The 18,118-nt window shown below is 32.7% G+C and overlaps 2 protein-coding genes and 2 long non-coding RNA genes across 9 annotated transcripts; 2 read left to right on the top strand and 2 right to left on the bottom strand.

Moving 5' to 3' along the window:
• Nucleotides 1-1,361: 1,361 nt before the first annotated feature.
• LOC108819553 (uncharacterized) lies at nucleotides 1,362-2,656 on the bottom strand. 3 transcript variants are annotated; one of them, XR_001944263.2, is made up of 5 exons: nucleotides 2,407-2,656; nucleotides 2,288-2,317; nucleotides 2,139-2,192; nucleotides 1,872-1,995; nucleotides 1,362-1,782 (listed from the first exon to the last, which is right to left on the bottom strand). It is a non-coding gene; the product is annotated as an uncharacterized LOC108819553 (long non-coding RNA). The 3 variants fall into 3 exon arrangements; XR_001944261.2 differs by having other exon boundaries at nucleotides 2,139-2,317; XR_001944262.2 differs by lacking the exon at nucleotides 2,288-2,317 and having other exon boundaries at nucleotides 2,407-2,655.
• Nucleotides 2,657-8,087: 5,431 nt separating this feature from the next.
• LOC130499055 (catalase-2-like) lies at nucleotides 8,088-9,574 on the bottom strand. Its single transcript, XM_056992952.1, has 6 exons — nucleotides 9,385-9,574; nucleotides 8,945-9,027; nucleotides 8,738-8,863; nucleotides 8,591-8,658; nucleotides 8,413-8,506; nucleotides 8,088-8,272 (listed from the first exon to the last, which is right to left on the bottom strand). The coding sequence occupies exons 1-6, from the start codon at nucleotides 9,572-9,574 to the stop codon at nucleotides 8,213-8,215; spliced, it is 621 nt and encodes a 206-aa protein (XP_056848932.1). The 3' UTR covers nucleotides 8,088-8,212.
• Nucleotides 9,575-9,992: 418 nt separating this feature from the next.
• Nucleotides 9,993-11,568, top strand: LOC108835527 (uncharacterized). 4 transcript variants are annotated; one of them, XR_001946980.2, is made up of 6 exons: nucleotides 9,993-10,120; nucleotides 10,214-10,332; nucleotides 10,441-10,548; nucleotides 10,638-10,832; nucleotides 10,938-11,155; nucleotides 11,243-11,568. It is a non-coding gene; the product is annotated as an uncharacterized LOC108835527 (long non-coding RNA). The 4 variants fall into 4 exon arrangements; XR_008938137.1 differs by having other exon boundaries at nucleotides 10,438-10,548; XR_001946979.2 differs by having other exon boundaries at nucleotides 10,061-10,332; nucleotides 10,438-10,548.
• Nucleotides 11,569-16,416: 4,848 nt separating this feature from the next.
• On the top strand, nucleotides 16,417-17,218 carry LOC108820103 (probable WRKY transcription factor 10). The gene is made up of 3 exons (XM_018593084.1): nucleotides 16,417-16,713; nucleotides 16,819-16,965; nucleotides 17,069-17,218. Exons 1-3 carry the CDS (start codon nucleotides 16,417-16,419, stop codon nucleotides 17,216-17,218), a joined length of 594 nt encoding a protein of 197 aa, XP_018448586.1.
• Nucleotides 17,219-18,118: the final 900 nt, after the last annotated feature.

Raw genomic sequence — 18,118 nt, 5'->3', positions numbered from 1 at the left:
AAAATACTTCAGACGACTTACCAGTAAGTCGTCTAGGATAAACGTGTTAGTTTTGCATTTGACCGAATTGTGTCAGATATTTGACTTTTTTCTGGACAACTTACTTGTAAGTCATCTCTGGGAAAACAGAAAAATCAATATTTTATTATTTCTAGATGACTTACAAGTAAGTCTTCTCAGGTTAGTTTTGCAATTGAAAAATAAAACTTAAATATTTAATTTTTCCTAAGACTAGTAAGTCGTCCAGTCAGACGACTTAAGTTAAGTTGTCCAATTTTTTTTCCTGAGATTCTGGTCAAACCTTGCTTATCTCAGACGACTTTCAAGTAAGTCGTCTGACTGGACTACTTACAAGTAAGTCGTCTAGGAAAAATTAAATATTTAAGTTTTTATTTTCCAATTGCAAAACTAACCTGAGAAGACTTACTTGTGAGTCGTCTAGAAATAATAAAATATTGAGTTTTTTTTTGTTTTCTCAGAGGCGAGTTACAAGTAAGTCGTCCAGGAAAAGTCAAATATCTGACACAATTCGGTCAAATGCAAAAATAACCTGTTTATCATGGATGACTTACTGGTAAGTCGTTTGGAGTTTTTTTTTTAACAAACAAAATTGGACGATTTACAAGTAAGTCGTCCCATTTAAAAGTCAATTGCAAAAATGACCTCTCCAGACGACTTACTAGTAAGTCTTTCAGATGACTTACTAGTAAGTAAGACTTACTAGTAAGTCTTCCAGACGACTTGATGTTCAGTAAACTTTTATTTTCTCTAAAACTATAAAGACTTTTTTTAACTTTTTCTTATTAATTCTTGTATATTAATCAATACTAGGGCTACTAAATGAAATTTATAACATAATTGGTGATATTTATGAGGTTACCAACATTCATGTTAATCAAAGATTATAGCAATTGTAGAAGACTTACAAATAAGTCTTCTGATAAGTCTTCTACATAGAAGATTAACCAGACGACTTATTGGTAAGTCTTCTACAGAAAATATACGAGAAGACTTTCATTTTGTAAATTTGACTAACTTGTATTTTTAAGTTTTCTACACTAGTTATTAAGATGAGAATAAGGCTATTGGACTCCACTTGATATGGAAGAAGACTTCGTGAAAAAATTTACTGGAAAGTCGTCTAGCAGAAGACTTTCATTTTTTGTAAATCTGACTAAATTTTCTTGAGAATCTTTTTTAGATAAATTGTTGTAAGTTAATGAGAGAAGTTGTTTCATTTTGTATATTTTTGCATATGAGAAATCCAAAGATGAAGAAAAGACCACTGAATTTTATTGTTTCATTGATGTGTTGAATCAAAACAAATAATGTCTTCAGACAATTACAATCAGGCAAAAGCATTTGACCATAAACAAAGTTAAATTATCATTTGATTTCACTTCTTTAACCTCTCAACATCAAGTTGTATCTACATCCCACACACCATGTTTAATAATCAGCTCAACAAAAGCTTTATGCTCATGTACAATGATTTATAACATTTTTCACATTATATAGTATTATCAGCAAGTCAGAATGAAAGAGCTTCTGACCGCAACTCTAACTGCACCCACCACACTCAGTTGCCTTGGCTCTGCTCTCAACCCTGCTTTCAGGCTGTCCAAGTAAGTTTCTTTTATGGGACAATCTTGTGGCAGCATCAACCATTAGACTCGCCATGTCTCTGCTGTTTGTTAGTTCTTTTAGAACCGTACAAGAGCTTAAAGAACCAGAGACTAGTCTGTTTAGTAATATCAGTATCTCTCTCTCATCAATAGCGTCCTGTTAAAAAGGCAGATCCCATTATTTACTTGTATAATTACTAAACCATCAAAAAGACACTAAGAAAGAAGTAAGAGAAAAGTGGAAACCTTTGAAGGGCTTTACGGCAATGGAGGAGGAAGGGATAAGTGGCTGAGGTGAATGAAACCCCCATGGCCATAAGCGAGTGGACTTTGAGCTCCTCCGATCTATTCCAGAAACAATTTGGTCATGCTGCAACATAAAAAAAAGTCAGTGACGTTGTTGTAAGGAAGATTGAAGCTGTCAATTCAACACTTATCAGCAAAAAACTCAGTGATGTTGTTTAAGGAAGATCCATGTTCATTAGTTGCAGAATGGAGACAAGAAAGCTTCACCTTTTCGAGAGAGACACTTCCTCCACCATAAACCAAATCTATCTTTCTCTTCACCTACACAGAAGAAAAAAAACAACGATATTTTGATTAAACAGAAGAAAAAAAACAGAGATGGGAAGTGAGCAAAAAAAAAATCATTGTTCGTCTACATCCTCCTCCGTAAGCTTCTTCTCCATCCTCTTCCACCAAGAACAAAAAAAAAATATGAATCAAAACATTCACACACACACACACACACACAGAATGGACAAAGAGAGAGAGAGGTAACCGTGAGAGAGGTCCGGCGAGAAAGAGAGAGACGCGGGAGAGAGAATCCGGTGGGGACCTGAAGGCAAGCAAGAGAGAGGAGGAAGCGTGAGAGAGGTTTGGCAAGAGAGAAAGGTTAAACCATGAGAGAAAGCTACAGAAGATGATGAGAAGAAAAGCGTTCATGAAGATGAGATGAGGATGGAGAGGCGTTCATGAGAAGATTAGATGAGGAGGGAGGGCGTCGTGAGAGAGAAAAAAATAAATAAAATTAGGGTTTTGTATTTTGATATAATAAAGGTAAATATATTATTATGTAAATTTTCAAAATTTCTTTTTTTTTTGTTTTTTCTGAAAAATTAATATGCAGGAGGGAAAATAAAATTTTCTAAAAATTTTAGGCAGGAATTTTAGGAGAAAATATTGTAAGTCGTCCAGTCGTCTAGAAGACATACTTATAAGTCGTCCAGTCGTCTGGAAGACTTACTTGTAAATCGTCTAGACCCTAAATTTAACATCTAAACTAAATTGACTAAATTAACTAACTAACCACGTTATAAAATCAAATTAAACTTCAAAAGTGTTTACTATACACATAAATAAACACACTTAGTAAATTTTAAAATTTTCAAAAAAATATTTAGACTTTCCAAAATCTAACCCTAAGAACACATACAATACTACAACATATGTTTGACAAAATCTAAACCAAAAAATATCATGACTCACTAATTTCACTCATCTATGTTGAAAACAATTCACTTTTGTTATATTTTAATTTATATCACTTTTAACATATCTTAATTACAAGATTTCAATTTTTCACTCATCAAAATATTTTTTTAAAAATTTATAAATTATTTTTAAGATCAACTATACCAGACGACTTACTGGGGTTAAAAACGTAAAACAAAATCTGTTTATTTTTTGTTGGTCACAAGGGGCTGGTTGTAATTTCAATAGTTTTTTAAATTACTTTTGCATTTGATTCAAGTTTGGATATACTTTTGCATTTGAAATCAAGTTTTGAGTCATATTTGGCAATTTTCCCATCTTTGTATAACATATTGCTATAGATAACTTCAGATTAATGAGTATTAATAACAATTATAACATATATATATATATTTATATATACTAGGGTTGGCCCGCCCAATGGGCGAGATATATTTTATTTATGATTTAGATTATTGTTTTTTGTACGATTTTGTGGTTATTGTTTTAGATTTGCATTTGCAATATATGATAATGATTTTTGTATGTCAGTAAATTTAAGGTGAGGAGGAATCATATCTGAAAAATATATTTTGTTTGTTTATAATAGTTTTTTGTCCAAAAAAACAATAGTTGTTTCTATATTAAAGAGACTTGACATTGATATGCTGTGAGGGTTTCAAATGGTCTTTATGTGGTAGTTTTTTTGTGTATGCTATAAGAGTAATTACTTTTTGTGTTGAAATCATAGTCTTTCAACATGCTATTAGAGTGGAAAAGGTGATTATTCGAAGTTGCATGTCTTATTAAAATTATAATGTTATATTGAATCTGAAGAAGGTAGTAAAGCAAAGGTAACCAAAATAATAAAACATTAAAACCGGAAAGCGTAAGAATTGAGTAGTGGTTGATGAGTGCAGACACTTGTTATTCAACGTAAAACCAACTCCAAAAACTTTTCCATGTTTTTCAAATTATTGAAATGACACTTTCTTGGTGGCATAATAAAGATCATATTAGTTCGATAAAAATTCTTTTTCAATATAAAAATGTTGCGTAATGAATTTTTGGTCAGTATTGATATATAGTATTTTATTAATTTAAGTTGTTGGTTAGTTTGTTTGTAAGTAATTTTTGTTTTTATTTTTGTTTCTATGGCATCATCATGTGAGTTGTTATGCTTTGAATAATTAGTATCTAACAACTAATGTATATGACTCTTTTTGGAATTCTCGTCAGCGTAAGGCCTTTGCATAATTTTTCAAAAAGGAAATCTCAACTTTGGTGAGAAATTGGCAATCCAAACATTAGCCATCCAATTGAGTTGGAATGGTGTTCCGGATTGGAATGTTGTTCCTAGTGTTCATTTGTCTCTTTTCTTAAGTTTATTGTTGGGTGACACTTAGTTTTGGTAAAATAAGCTTTTATTGTTTGTTAGGAACAAATATGAACATCTCTGAACCGTTTCTTGTTTGAGCTTAACTCTTACGCATATGATTTCAGATTCTAGGCGGAAGAGATTCATAATGGTTTCTATGTTCCATTCGGTAGATGGAAGTTGCTTTCGAACAAAACTAAATATTCTTTGTTCAACAAACAGAAAGGATTATTATTTTTTTAAAAAACAACTGACATACTTTCTTAACCTGAAAAACATAATATTTGATTTCCATTACCGAGGTACTAAAACTTTTACATGGTTGGCAGAGATTTTAATCTTATTTATAGCGTAAACTATGTATATATTATGCCCGTATCTGTATATTTTTTATTTGCCAAAGATTGTTGTAAAGAAATATTCATTTCAGTCTTTTTAGTTTTCTTATTTTATTTATATAGATAAGAAAATTATTTACAACCAAATAAATGGGAATATAATTTCTTATAAGATTTCAACTACATGACATAGAATCTACGTTTTGACACATCAACACTTATTATTTTACCACCAATTAGCATCATAATTTTTTTTTTTTGTTATTTACTTGATGTATTTTGCTTTATGTAAAATTTGATTTTCATAATAAAATATAAGCTGGTATGAGTTATCAGCGGTAAGATGCGTTTATGAGAAAAATAAGAGTTGCTTTCGACATCTTCAAGACATTTCTATATTTTTATATATAATAACATATAGACATATATATATGCTTTTAACCCAATTGTATTTATCTTCTAAACTAACTATTTTATTTTTTCTTCTATAAACATAATATGTTTTCTTTTAACATATAGTAAAGTACATTAGAAATTGTTTTATGTTAACCAATTGATGATTATCTATGTCAGATACTCAAGACAGTATGGAACTCGGTAGCATAAGTGAAATTATTTTTGAGTCAACAAAAGTAAATGGCAGCATTATTTTCTTTTTTTAAACTATTAAAAATATGATGGCAAAAATCCCTAGCAGTAGCATATGTTACTCGGTGTCGTGCCTACTGAAGAAAAAAATAGATAAGACCAAGGTCACAACACAACCGAAGTTTTTTTTTGTTTTGGTCTTAAAACAATAACTAGCCTCTGACCCGCGCGCCCGCGCGGGTGACATATTTTTCTTTATTTTTCTTTTTAATTTTTCATTCATGTGTTATATAATTTTACATAAGATGAGTTCCATATTATAATATGTATAAAACATTTTCTTTTTTCAGTTTGTATGGTGTAAATATTATCTAAAGTGTTTGAATATAAAATGAGTTCCATATTATAATATGTACAAAAAAATTTCTCTTTTCAGTTTGAATGGTGTTTATATTATCTTAAAGTTTTATGATATGTGCAATGTAGTGTATCATATATTTTTCATAGTCTATACTCTCAAAAAAATGTTTATTAAATAGTAAATAATATTATGCAATATATTTACTAATTTTACAATGACAAAATCTATGTTAGTTAGTATAATAATTTTTTTACATAATTTAATAATCTTCAGTTTATTTCCTTAAGTAAAAAAACAAAGAACCAAATGAAAATAAATTGTGATTTTGGAAGCCCAATATCGTGATACAATTTGGGCTTTAATAACAATATTGATTTTGGCTCATACGAACAATGTTTCATCGAAGATTCTTTAGGGTTCTGTTATAATTTTTTTCAGGGAACAAACTGTTTTTTTTTTTATGTTTCCAAGTAAAAAAAGAATTGACTTTTCATCTCTCTAGGAAAAAGTAGATCGTCTAATTTTTTTCCTTTTCTCCTTAGCTATCGTTTCTTCTAGATTCACACCCTCTTCTGATCAGTTTTTTCTAACAAAACATCGATTCTGCTAGCAAAGAAAGGTTTGGATTTTGGTCAATCTTGAATTGTTTTTAATGATCTCGCTGTTATGTTTTGATTATGATATATTGATAGTTATCTTCGATCTGTAGATTCACGGTTTCAAGGAAGCTTTCTTTCTTACACAAGTGTTTCATTAGAGAAAGGTAAATCTTATTGTTTAATTTTTCTTCTATATAAATCTCAAGGTTTTTTTGATATTGTAATCAGAATTGAAGATTCACAATTCAAGATAAGGGTCTCATCTTAATCGTCGTATGGGTCTTATGTTATATTGTGTTTACTTGCAGATATAGGAATTTTCAAAATAGAAGAACAAAAATGGACATTGCATACATAATGGACAGAGTGGTCGGCTAAAATTGTGATGGGCATATTAGAATCGCCTGCTTTCAACAAAACAAAAAGATAAAGTTAATTTCTTCACTCTAGTATCTGTAGAAGATAGAGATTTGATTAGCTTTCAGATTTTGGCATAAAGATTCTGAGTTTGTTGAATGAAATTTACTCGAGTATTGAAGACCTGTATAATAATTTACATTTTTTTATATTTTGCAGAGACCAACTAAGCTCTGGATTAGCAATAGGTTTCGATGGGATACACAGAGACGGCTCCAGTTTGAAGAACAGGGAAAAAGTCTTGCATTACTCTGATCGGTAAGAAATGGTAAATAGTCTCCTTTATTTTTTTGTTTCATTTCTTCACTCTACTAACTGTAGAAGATAGATATTTGGTTAGCTTTCAGATTTTGGCATAAAGATTCTGAGTTTCTTGAATGAAATTTAATTGAGTATTGAAGACCTGTCTTCTAATTTACTTTTTTATATTTTGCCGAGTTCAATAACTCCCCATTCCCCTCTCAGCAAGTCACGTTAAACTCGGTACATGAGGGTACGTTTGCAAGTAGCCTGGATCTTGTTACCCTATAAAAACGTTCATGTTGGAATGAAGTAAAGCAAAGAACTATAATTATTAGAAAAAACTATAAACTAAACGTTACCCATTCATCAGTGAAAATCATCTCAAAGGAACCCCCTCCATAAGGTGTCTTTTGCTTCCATGAATGCAAGCACTTCATTCGAACGCCCCAGTTGTCTTTGTAAGGCTTTAGTTTGGTGAGAGGGACAAAAGTTGTAACCGTAGACATGTTTTTTTGTGGGTTCCGTCGATATGTTTTTCAAGCATGAAAGGTGAGCTATATATATACTTGGTAATGTGATTAGGTTTAACAGGATAAATCGCAATCTTTTGGTAGTTTTGATGGTCACGCAAAATCAAAACAGAATATGCAGGTTCCGTTTTAATTATACAATAATTAAAAATCGAATATATACAGTACATTTAAGGAATATGAGTTTTGCAAGTTTAAATGAAAGAATATGCTGATTGTTTTAATTAATAAATATCTGTTTTCATTATATTGACATCGTAGAAATAGGAAAAAATCTTTGATAGTTATTTTGTTTCCAAGTACTGGGAATATTTTGTTAAGATCTCGCGATGGGGTATTTATTTTGGCTTGCGAAATTAATGGAAGGGTTTGGTGTATTAAACGTTTTTGGTTTACAAAATTAATGGGACATCAATATATAAAACTACAGTGTTTTGAAGAGTGGCATAGGTTGGTAATTTTTGTGGAAAAGTCAGGGCTAAGTACAAAATGTACTTCCCCTTTAATAGTTTAGATGTTAACACACAAGATCCACATCTATCTCTTCCCATCTGGTCTTAAAACAATAATATTATCATGGCACATCTGATCTCTTCACATCTTTCTTCTCTTGTCTGTTGGAACCACACAACGACCAATCGAGCATCTGGTTCACTCGTTTTAAATGCTTGGTCTCACGTTCAGACGGCTTGCCAGCTTATGTCCCAGTGACTTATCAGCCTGGTTCACACATCGTTAGCCAATCAGTGTCAAAAATGTTATAATTCAAAAATGTTTAAAAATCTTCGCAAATTTGTTTAACTGTTTAAGGCTCAAGGAAATATAGAATGACAGTAAAAAGAAATTTTCATATTATATACCTGGGACCAGTAAGATATACAGATGCTGCGGATTTTATGTGTGATGGGAGGGTCTGATAGAGCATCAATCCATCGACCGATGAAACATTCTTGCCTGAAGTAGAAACCAATCATAAAACAGTAAACATATAAATGTATTGAGTATCACCAAAAAGAAAATATTAAAAACGATGTGTACCTCTCTGGTGTGAAGGAACAATATATATCTCTAGGCTCTTTGAAGTTGTTCTCCTTCTCAATAATAAACTGCGAACATATTTTGAACTTTTAGATCATATGTTTTCTTGATTACAGAGTTGAATAAAAGTTTCAGTTGATTACTAACCCTCTCACGTTTTCCATAGCAGACTGCAGGTGGAGTTGGATACTTCTCTGCATGGCGAACCGGGTTATACCTTGAAGGGAAGTAGTTAACCTGCACCAAACCATCTTTGGTAAGAAAAAAGATATTCTAGCTTTGTGGTTTCATAAGCTACTTGCCTGGTCACTTGTGAAGTTAGTTATAACTGCTTCAGACCATACACATAAATACTAAAGCTCTCGTTTTCTTACCACCAGCGTTGAATATTTTCTCAGCCGCAGATATCAGAAAACCGGGTTTTCTGCACCAACAATCTATAAAAATAGAAAAGGCATTTACATTTAACACTAAAGCTCTCGTTTTAAGACACGATGTAGAAGTAAAAATGATACCGAGGTACTAAGTACTAACCGAGAGAAGATTGCCGTTCAGACTCTGTAGATCATTAGCCACTACCTCAAACATATTCTCCAAAGATATCGGCTTTTTTTGACTCTTGCCTCAGATCGATCATCACTGTTTATCTTCACCAAGACCTGCACAATCATCATCATTCTTATCATAAACCATAAAACTCCAGAGTTGAAAAAGAGCAATCATTCAATTACTTAACCAAACGAAACAGAGCAATCATTCAATTGATTGTTTTAAGAAAAAATAAGAAACCATACCATTGACCATCTCCTTGGGTTTCGTCAGAATCGCTCTGCAGCTCCCTGAATAGCGACGGAGAAATACCAAGTTTCTAGCACCATAGCTTCTAATAACCATAACACATAGTGGGGGGAGTGAATCAATGGAATTAATAACGAAGCCTTTACTCGGAACGTTTGAGATTGTGAGTAGAAGAGCAAACGGCATGGAGTCGCCGTCGAGGATGGTGAGAGACGACCTTCGTTTCTTGTCTGCAGCCGATTAGGGTTAGATGAGACATCTACTCTATCGGGCCGCATATTTAATTTTCATGGCCCATACACAAAGCACGCTAACAAAGCCCACGACATTATAGATTAAGTGAAACGAAGCGTTTTGCGTATCTGGACACGTGTCACGCGCTCGAAGCTCGAATTTCTGATGTGGCAGCTGACGTGTCATGAGAGAACCAACTCTCTTTTATAGTAATAATAGATAGATATAAATGTTCTTTCTCTCCTGTTCATCCACATCATCAAGTCAAGCATCCTGGACGCAACACCTGTCCACGTTGCCAAAGTGCTGCGTTTCATTAATGGGACATGCGTATTAGATTGTTGGTTGCTGCGTTTTGTTATAGACTGGAGCCCAATATTGAAAGGCCCATATCATTTTCATGAGCCAGACAATGTTTCTAGGGTCTCGTTTCTTCTTCCGTATACGACGCCAAAGCTTTTTCTATGTGCTCTGAAACGAAAACGATGGAGTGTCGAGGTATTTCGCTGACTCACATGGATATGACAAATCTGTTTCTTTATCTTCTCTTGCGTCGCTCTGTGTTCTCTTCTAATTTATTGAAACGCTCAGAGTTAAAGATCTATCTCGCCTTTATCGTTTTCTTAACTCCAAAGACCGACGTGAAGCACAATCTGACATTGAATGCGGGTTTACCCCTTGCAAGTCGGTGTATCTACACCTATATAAAGGTTAGTATCTTTTCGTTGGACATCATCATTTCAATCCTTCAAAACACCAAAGCTTATCTACTTTCCCTTGAAATGGCTAACTCATTGATTCTCCTTTCTGATTAGAAGTCCGGACGCTGCTCCTCCAAGTCGGGTTACTCAGCTGACGTGTAGTTGATTGAGGCAATATCTGAAAGAGAACATAGCCTTGGAGATCTTAGCATCGGAATGGCATCGGTAAGGCCTTCTCTCCTTTTATAACCAGTTTTTCTGTTATTCTCTGATTTTGAACTCACGAATCCATTTACTGCCTGAAATCAATGAAGGTTCGCTACTTAGCCGAGCTTGGAAGAGAATCGTCGCTTTATTGAAGAAGCCAATTAACTTACCTGATTTACATGTGATGCGTTCTCTCAAGTGATAGTAGATGAGGACGTCATGTGATGCAGGACAAGGTCTCACTAATGAACAGACAAGAAACAACATGGAGAGTAATCATGAAGTCTATGCTATGTTACAAGGTAAAGATTTGATATCGTAACATATGTATTTACCACTAGTAGCTACTTTTCTTATTTCTTGAATACTATAGTATATATATCTCATGTTTTTTTTTTGCTATGCAGAAAATCACTGTCTCCTAGGAATGGTGTAGCTGGCTGCTGCTAAGATTTTTACTCAGTTCTCATCTTGGTTATCATCTTCTTCCTGCCACTCACAAACACGTTTGAATTCTTGGACATGGTGGTGATACACGAGGTATTGTTGTGGGAACAAGAAAAGACTGAATCGAGTGGACAAGGAAAAAAACAATGTCCATCAACTCCCTGTCGGGAGCAAAAAGGTTAGTTCCACTTTTTGGGTTATTTTGCATTTTATCCAAAAAATGTCACTAAGATGTAATGTCTTTTTGGGTGTGTACAATTGGCAGGCCTGGTGTTTTGGCTGGTTAAGCTACTGCGACCATAGTGACTGATGTGCTTTCTTTTACTAGAAAACTTATATTTATACATCTGCAGACGAAGTCATCAAATTCTCTTATGGACAACTACCAGAAAAATGGGGGCTTCCTTGGTTTCAAGCAAAACGGGTTAATAGAAAAAGTGATACTCATGTGTTCAAAAGAAAAAACTGACATTCAATTATTCTAATTTATGTTTATAGATTAAGAAATTAAGAATTATAAGTTCAATCTATATATTGTTTACAGTTGTGCTTTCCTAAAGGGAAAATTGGTCTTAGGCATTTTTTTGTATGTGTTGTGGGATGAGACGTTACGAAAAAGATAAATCCGTTTGCCTGACCAGACGATTTAATATGTCGTTAAATTCTATATTTTTATTAATAGGAGATTTAGGTGTAATTTTTGTATCTGACAAATAAAAACAATATTTCTGATACAAAAACCAACCCAGATAAAAGAAAATAAGATAATTCTTTTTATAAGTTCAAAATGGACTATTACTAGGTTTGGTAAAAAAACAGTGTTAATGCATATAAAACTTCAGAGATAACAAATCTACTAGCTAACATGAAAATAACAAATCAGCTAATATAGCAAAAAATTATATTCATTACAGAAAAAATAAAGTGAATAATGTTTAACATTCTTTGTGAAGTAAATCATTTTTCTCCGCATTGAAAAGAAAAACACAAAATAATGGTAATCGCATTAGTCTACAAATATATGAACACGTATTGTAAAAAAAATTAGTAAACTATTACAAGATTTGAGTATATCACCAATTTATATTTCTAAAATAAAAATGAAGACCCATTTTAATTTCTCAACTAAACGCCAAAATTTACAATATGTACATATTGTATTTTATTTCCTAAGGTAATATGTAGTGTCATACTACCAAATTTATATACCATCAGCGAGATCTAATCTTTAAAGAGAAAATATATATATGAGAAAATACAGGAAAATATGTTATAATGTTTAATGATATATGAATACTTTACGATGAACTATCAACATATATAATTCATTCATACTATATAACCATATATTTCTAAATAAAGACTATTATCTCATAAATGTATTTTACAGCCGATAATCTATACCTGCTCATATTTATTATAAAAATCAAATTTTATGTAAAACAAAATAAATTAAGTAAATAACAGAAAATTAACGATGCCAATTAATGGTAAGTGTTCATGTGTCAAAACGTAAATTCTACGTCAGGTTGTTGAAAATTATATAAGAGATTATATTTCAATTTATTTGGTTGTAAATATCTTCCTAACTTATATAATAAAAATTTAAAAACTAAAATGACTAAAAATGAAAATTTCTATACAATAATATTTAACTAATAAAAATATACAGAAATGCGCAAAATAAATACATAGTTTACGCTATATCTATCTTATTAAAACAGAAACATTATAACTTCTTCTAGGTGGATTTTTAAGTTGGACATAACATTATTATTTTTAGTCTAATCTTTCATTAAAATATTTCCTTAAAGAGTTAAATATCAACCATCTATCATTTAACTCCACTATAAGATCTATATCTTACATTATATACATCTATTAAACAAAAATATCTATTCTTTTCGTTAGATTATATTCACATTATCATATTTATATTATAGTCATAGTACAATTATAACTATCCTTCTCTTTTAGTCAAATGAATACAATAAATATCTCCAATATAAATATTACACGAGTCTGAGTTCTTAAAAATAAAAATAATAATAGATAGAAATAAAAATAAATATTACACATGTTATTAAAAATATAATATTATTACACGAGTAGGTTAACAAAAAATTACAAATATTACACGAATCTTTAGCCAGTCATTATACAACTAAACCAGTTGATTCAATTAACCAAATAACTCTCAACCTACAATATCGGATTAAAAAACAATTATTTGGCATCAAATACTGATGAATCTTTAAATTCCCTTAAATTTAAGTAGCTTGATACATAACTTTTGAAACTCAATACTAAAGATATCAGAATTTATGCTCAAATAATCGAGGTTTGCTTTGAATATACACTAAATAGAATATACATAATAATTGATGTTCTTATTTCAAAAACATCAATTTATACTTTTAAAAAAAAATTGATTATTGGAAAACCTCTTCACCAAGTTGAGTCTACTATACTTAAAATCTCGGTTACAATCAAATATTGACAATCAAATTGCCAGATTTGAAAAAATATGAATATGGAAAACCCTCTTCTCCAAGTTTATTCTACTATACCTAAAATCTCGGTGTCAATATATTTTGTATTTATTATATCTAACTTAATAGGTTAGAAAATATTCATTTCCTCCCACTAAAATGTGTGTACAAGTACTTGCCTTCCTATTCATCATTGGACATTCACAAAACATTCAGAAAAAACTTCCAAAAAGCACAATGTCAAAACCAAATAGTATTGTTTGATATTATATTAGTGTTTTCACCGTAAAGTTATATCTCTAATACACCAATGAAAAACTATTAATAGAAAAAAAACAGTTTTAACATTTTTCTTAAACAATGAGAAAACTCGAAATTATATAAAGCCACATTATGTGAAAAGGACAAACTCCAAATTGTATTAACTATTATAGATTATATGTTATGTATTAAAAATAAAAAATAAAATCCGCGCGGTCGCGCGGGTCATGATCTAGTAAATAGATTTAAAATCTCTGCAAGCCATGTAAAAATTTTAGTATTTCGGTAATGAAAATAGAAATAGTACCAATTTCTACTAATGGGTCATCCAAATCTTGACAACAAAGACATTTTGGTAACTGATCTTGAATGGAACATAGAAACCATTATGTATTTCTTTCCCCCATAATATGAAATCCTATGTTTATGAGTTAAAATCAAGCAAGAAATGGTACAGAAATGCTTATATTTGTTCCCAACAAACAATAGAGCTTATTTTACCAAAACCAAGTATCACCGAACAATAAACTTAAGAAATAAGACTGATTTTGTCTAACATATATGCAACCCAGCTGGATGGATAATTTTTTGATTGTCAGTTTCTCACCAAAATTGAGATTTTGTTTTTGGGAAATTATGTAAAAGCCTTACGGCTGGCGAGAACCTCAAAAAGGTCATATATATTAGTTGTTAAATACAATTTATTTATTCAACTGAGAATGACATAACAACACAATTAGAGTAATGTCATAAAAGAAAAAATCAAAACAAAAATTACTAACAAACAAACTAACCAACAACTTAAATTAATAAAATAGTATATCTTATACGCACCTTTTGCAAATGTGAGCCTAAAACACAAATTACAAAATTATATAAAAAATAATAATTTAAATTACAAGTATATTATATCCCGCCCGTAGGGCGGGCCGACCCTAGTGTTATTATAAGATTTAACAATTGCATAGATAACGACACTATCGTTGATTACTTAACTATAGCATACGACAGATCCACTATAGAAAGTGTCGGACCTATTATAACGGGTGCTGTGAGAGCGTTTAAGGAAACACTATGATAAGAAACTAATAGTGTTTAGCGGCCGCTATTAATAACCACATTTCCTATAGTGCAAGATCAACTTTCTCCCAAACATCATCAAGAAAAAAAATGAATCGTGTTTTAATGTCTCAAAGATCTTTGCAGATTTCTCCCTTGCTTGCCCACATCCTATCTGAACACCCAGTCATTTCACTAAATGGTAAGATCTAGAAGAGTAAGTAGACGCTGATTCTAGTTGTTAAGCTTGTGATATAGTTGTAGAGTTTTTGTGGCTGGTTAACTTGTCAATAAGTTTATCTGAATGAATATCATATTTCTGGCTTGATTATGATTCTAACATTCACTACAGGCACACACATATATATTTAGGATAAATATTAGTGTTTAATGAGTAAGATAAAAAATACAACTCGGTCCAGTTCAGGAACTAAACCAAAAAATGTGATTCCATTCCTCCATGGTTTGTGTTGGGTAAATGATTGTGCTTGATTTAACAATTATTTCACGTTTAATAACATGAATTTCTATAACTTATCAGAATTGTAGAAGACATGAACTTGCTGTGTATAATAGTCATAGAAATAATACATATATATAAACAAAAATATATTAAATTACTCTAGAAGTCTTTAAAAAATATTCAGCTAGAGGTTAAATCCACTCTGTAAATGTATTATACCATGCATGCGCATGTAGGTTTCCCATATGTATAGATCTCAAAAATATCATACCAGCAAATAGCTCTTTTATCAGCACCAGATATTATACCATGCATGTGCATGTTAGTTTTTGGTAGGCCTGATATTTTGAACCAAACCGAACTTCCTAAACCAGACCAAAATTTTGGTTTGGTCGTCCAGAAGTTTGGTTCAATATTGTAGGTTTCCTAAGAACCTTCGATTTCATTTATGTTTTGTTCGACAATCGGTTACTTTGGTTTTCTTCTTAAAAGAATTATAACTATACCAAAACTAGAACTATACTAACTAAATATTCAATACCCAGCCGACCTAATATGAAAGTTTAACAAAATTAAACCGATATCTATCAGTAATAAAAAAAATTGGTAGGATTTTCAAAACCGAACCAAACTATATTTCTGGTTAATTCAGTAATGTATTTTAAACCAAATTAACCGAAAAATGAACGGCAGGAACTGAATAGTCTGAATTAACCAAACCTGCATGCTTAGTTTTTGGTAATTTTTTAATGAAACAGGACCGAAGTATCGACCTTTCATAAAAACTAAAAAAGAAGTAAATGTTAATTAAAACCTCTTTAAAAATTGCTGACACTTGGATGACCAAAGTTTGACCACATGAAATCGTTACCATTTACAAAAGTTTGACCAGGTAAAACTTTTACCAAAACGAAATGGCTGAGTGTTACTATAAGAAGGCGTCACCTCCCTTCTATTCAGCACACACATTACCTAGTTTCGTTTGAAGAAAACGGTTTTTCCTTTACATCTATAAATAAATTATTCATTATTTTATTTAAGATCTCCGAAATTATATCACCTTTACATAACATTACTTGAATTCCAAATAGTTATTATGCTTTCAACGATCTTGTTTTTTTATGCGGCTTTTGTTAATATTTCAGGGTTTTCTCCCCAACAAAAATGAGTGATTATAATCAAAACGACAATGGTATAAACCTGATCAGCGAGACCTCGTCTCAAACCAACTTAAGAACTGATCCTCAGTCTGAACGACGATCTGGTGGTATCTTTGAAAGAGTGTCTGCAAGGATAGGAAGAGATATTCCACCGCTCGATATGGAATGCCTCAGGCCATTTTCTAATTCTTTAAGGACCCCGAATCTTGTTCATTCTCCTATTAGAGTAGCATCTCCAGGATTCAATACTCTCTCTCCATCGTTGCAATCTCCAAATATGTTCACTAACTCTTCTTCACAGGTATACAATGTGTTTAATAAGTTTAATATTGATCTCTGCACGTGATATTTATTAATATATGATAAAACTAAATGTTTGTTGTCTTTGTGTTACTTATTTTTCAAGATTATCCATCCGATTCCAATCCCGAATGATGCGACTCAGGAGATGGTGGAAAGTTCAGGTGGCGCCCATGCAACAATGATAATATCCAACAATAATCCTCCTCATCAGCCGTTGGACGTTGATCTGCCTCCCCAAAAGGGCAATAGAGTTTCTAGTGTCGCGAGTTTGCTTCCAGTTTTGGTTTTCCAAATATTAATATTTATTGTTTTTATCATGTCAAACAGCCGCTGATGATATTCCAATGGAATAGTCAGTTGATATCACATCTCTTGAATCTAATGATGATCCCATTGGTGCTCCTTTACTCCTTTCTTTTGATTCTAAAGTTGTTGCTGAAATGGATGCTATGAACCTCATCTCCCTTAAAAGTGGTAGCGAAGATGACGACAAGGACAAATAAAACAACCAAGAGGAAGACAAAGACAGAGATCACAACATTGTTGTCACACCTTAGTCCCGAAAGGGAAGGTCTCAAATTAACATTGAATAATCGATAATAATAATAATAATAATAATAATAAATAATAATAATAATAATAATAATAATAATAATAATAATAATAGTAAACTTGACATCTTAAGAAGACGTAACCTGTAAGGCTGAACGGGCCTTTGAGAGGCAGTGCTATTCACGCGCTTTCTCTCTAGATCTAGAAAAATCAAATCGCATTTTGGGTGGAGGAGCTCCGGTCTCCGGCTTCGTCGGACCGTGACGCCGCCTCCCACCCTCCCCTTCTACGGATTCTGAGCTTAAAGACGGAACATCCGACGGCTCGGTGTCACCGGTGGTGTTTCTCCCTCTCTCTCGTTCGGATGGATCCCTGATGCGGCGGATCCCTAGGAGAACCTCGACAGTCCTGGTGGCTCGTCAGATTGAAGGCTGTGCTCTCTCTTTTGAGGACGACGGAGTGACAGATCTGGATTCTGCAAGCTAGGCATCGGGACTGTTAGGGTTTGTACGGGTGTTGTGAGAAAGTTCGATTGACGGCGGAGTTATTTGCGGGGATGGCGGTTCCCTTCGATGCGGCTCCTCTCCGGCACGGACTATCTCTTGACCGGAAGATTCGTGGAGAAGCACGTGGCTGCTCGGACTGTGAGAAGGCGAAGTCATACAGCAGGTTAAGGCGGTTAGGGTTTGGGGGAGTCGGCTCTTCCTTCGGGATTCCGGCGTTGTTGGCCGCAGGACGCCTCCGAGGTGGCTCGCCTGACGGTGTACCGTGAGGGATCTACAGGTGGCTTGGACACCCACCTCAGTGAAGTCACGGATGACCGGAGGTGCGTGCCGCCGGTGTTCATCGGA

Source organism: Raphanus sativus, chromosome 8 (assembly GCF_000801105.2).
Source record: "Raphanus sativus cultivar WK10039 chromosome 8, ASM80110v3, whole genome shotgun sequence".
NCBI classification, from domain to species: Eukaryota; Viridiplantae; Streptophyta; class Magnoliopsida; order Brassicales; family Brassicaceae; genus Raphanus; species Raphanus sativus.
The sequence above is the reverse complement of the archived record's forward strand: the minus strand, read 5'-3'. Positions and strand labels throughout refer to the sequence as shown.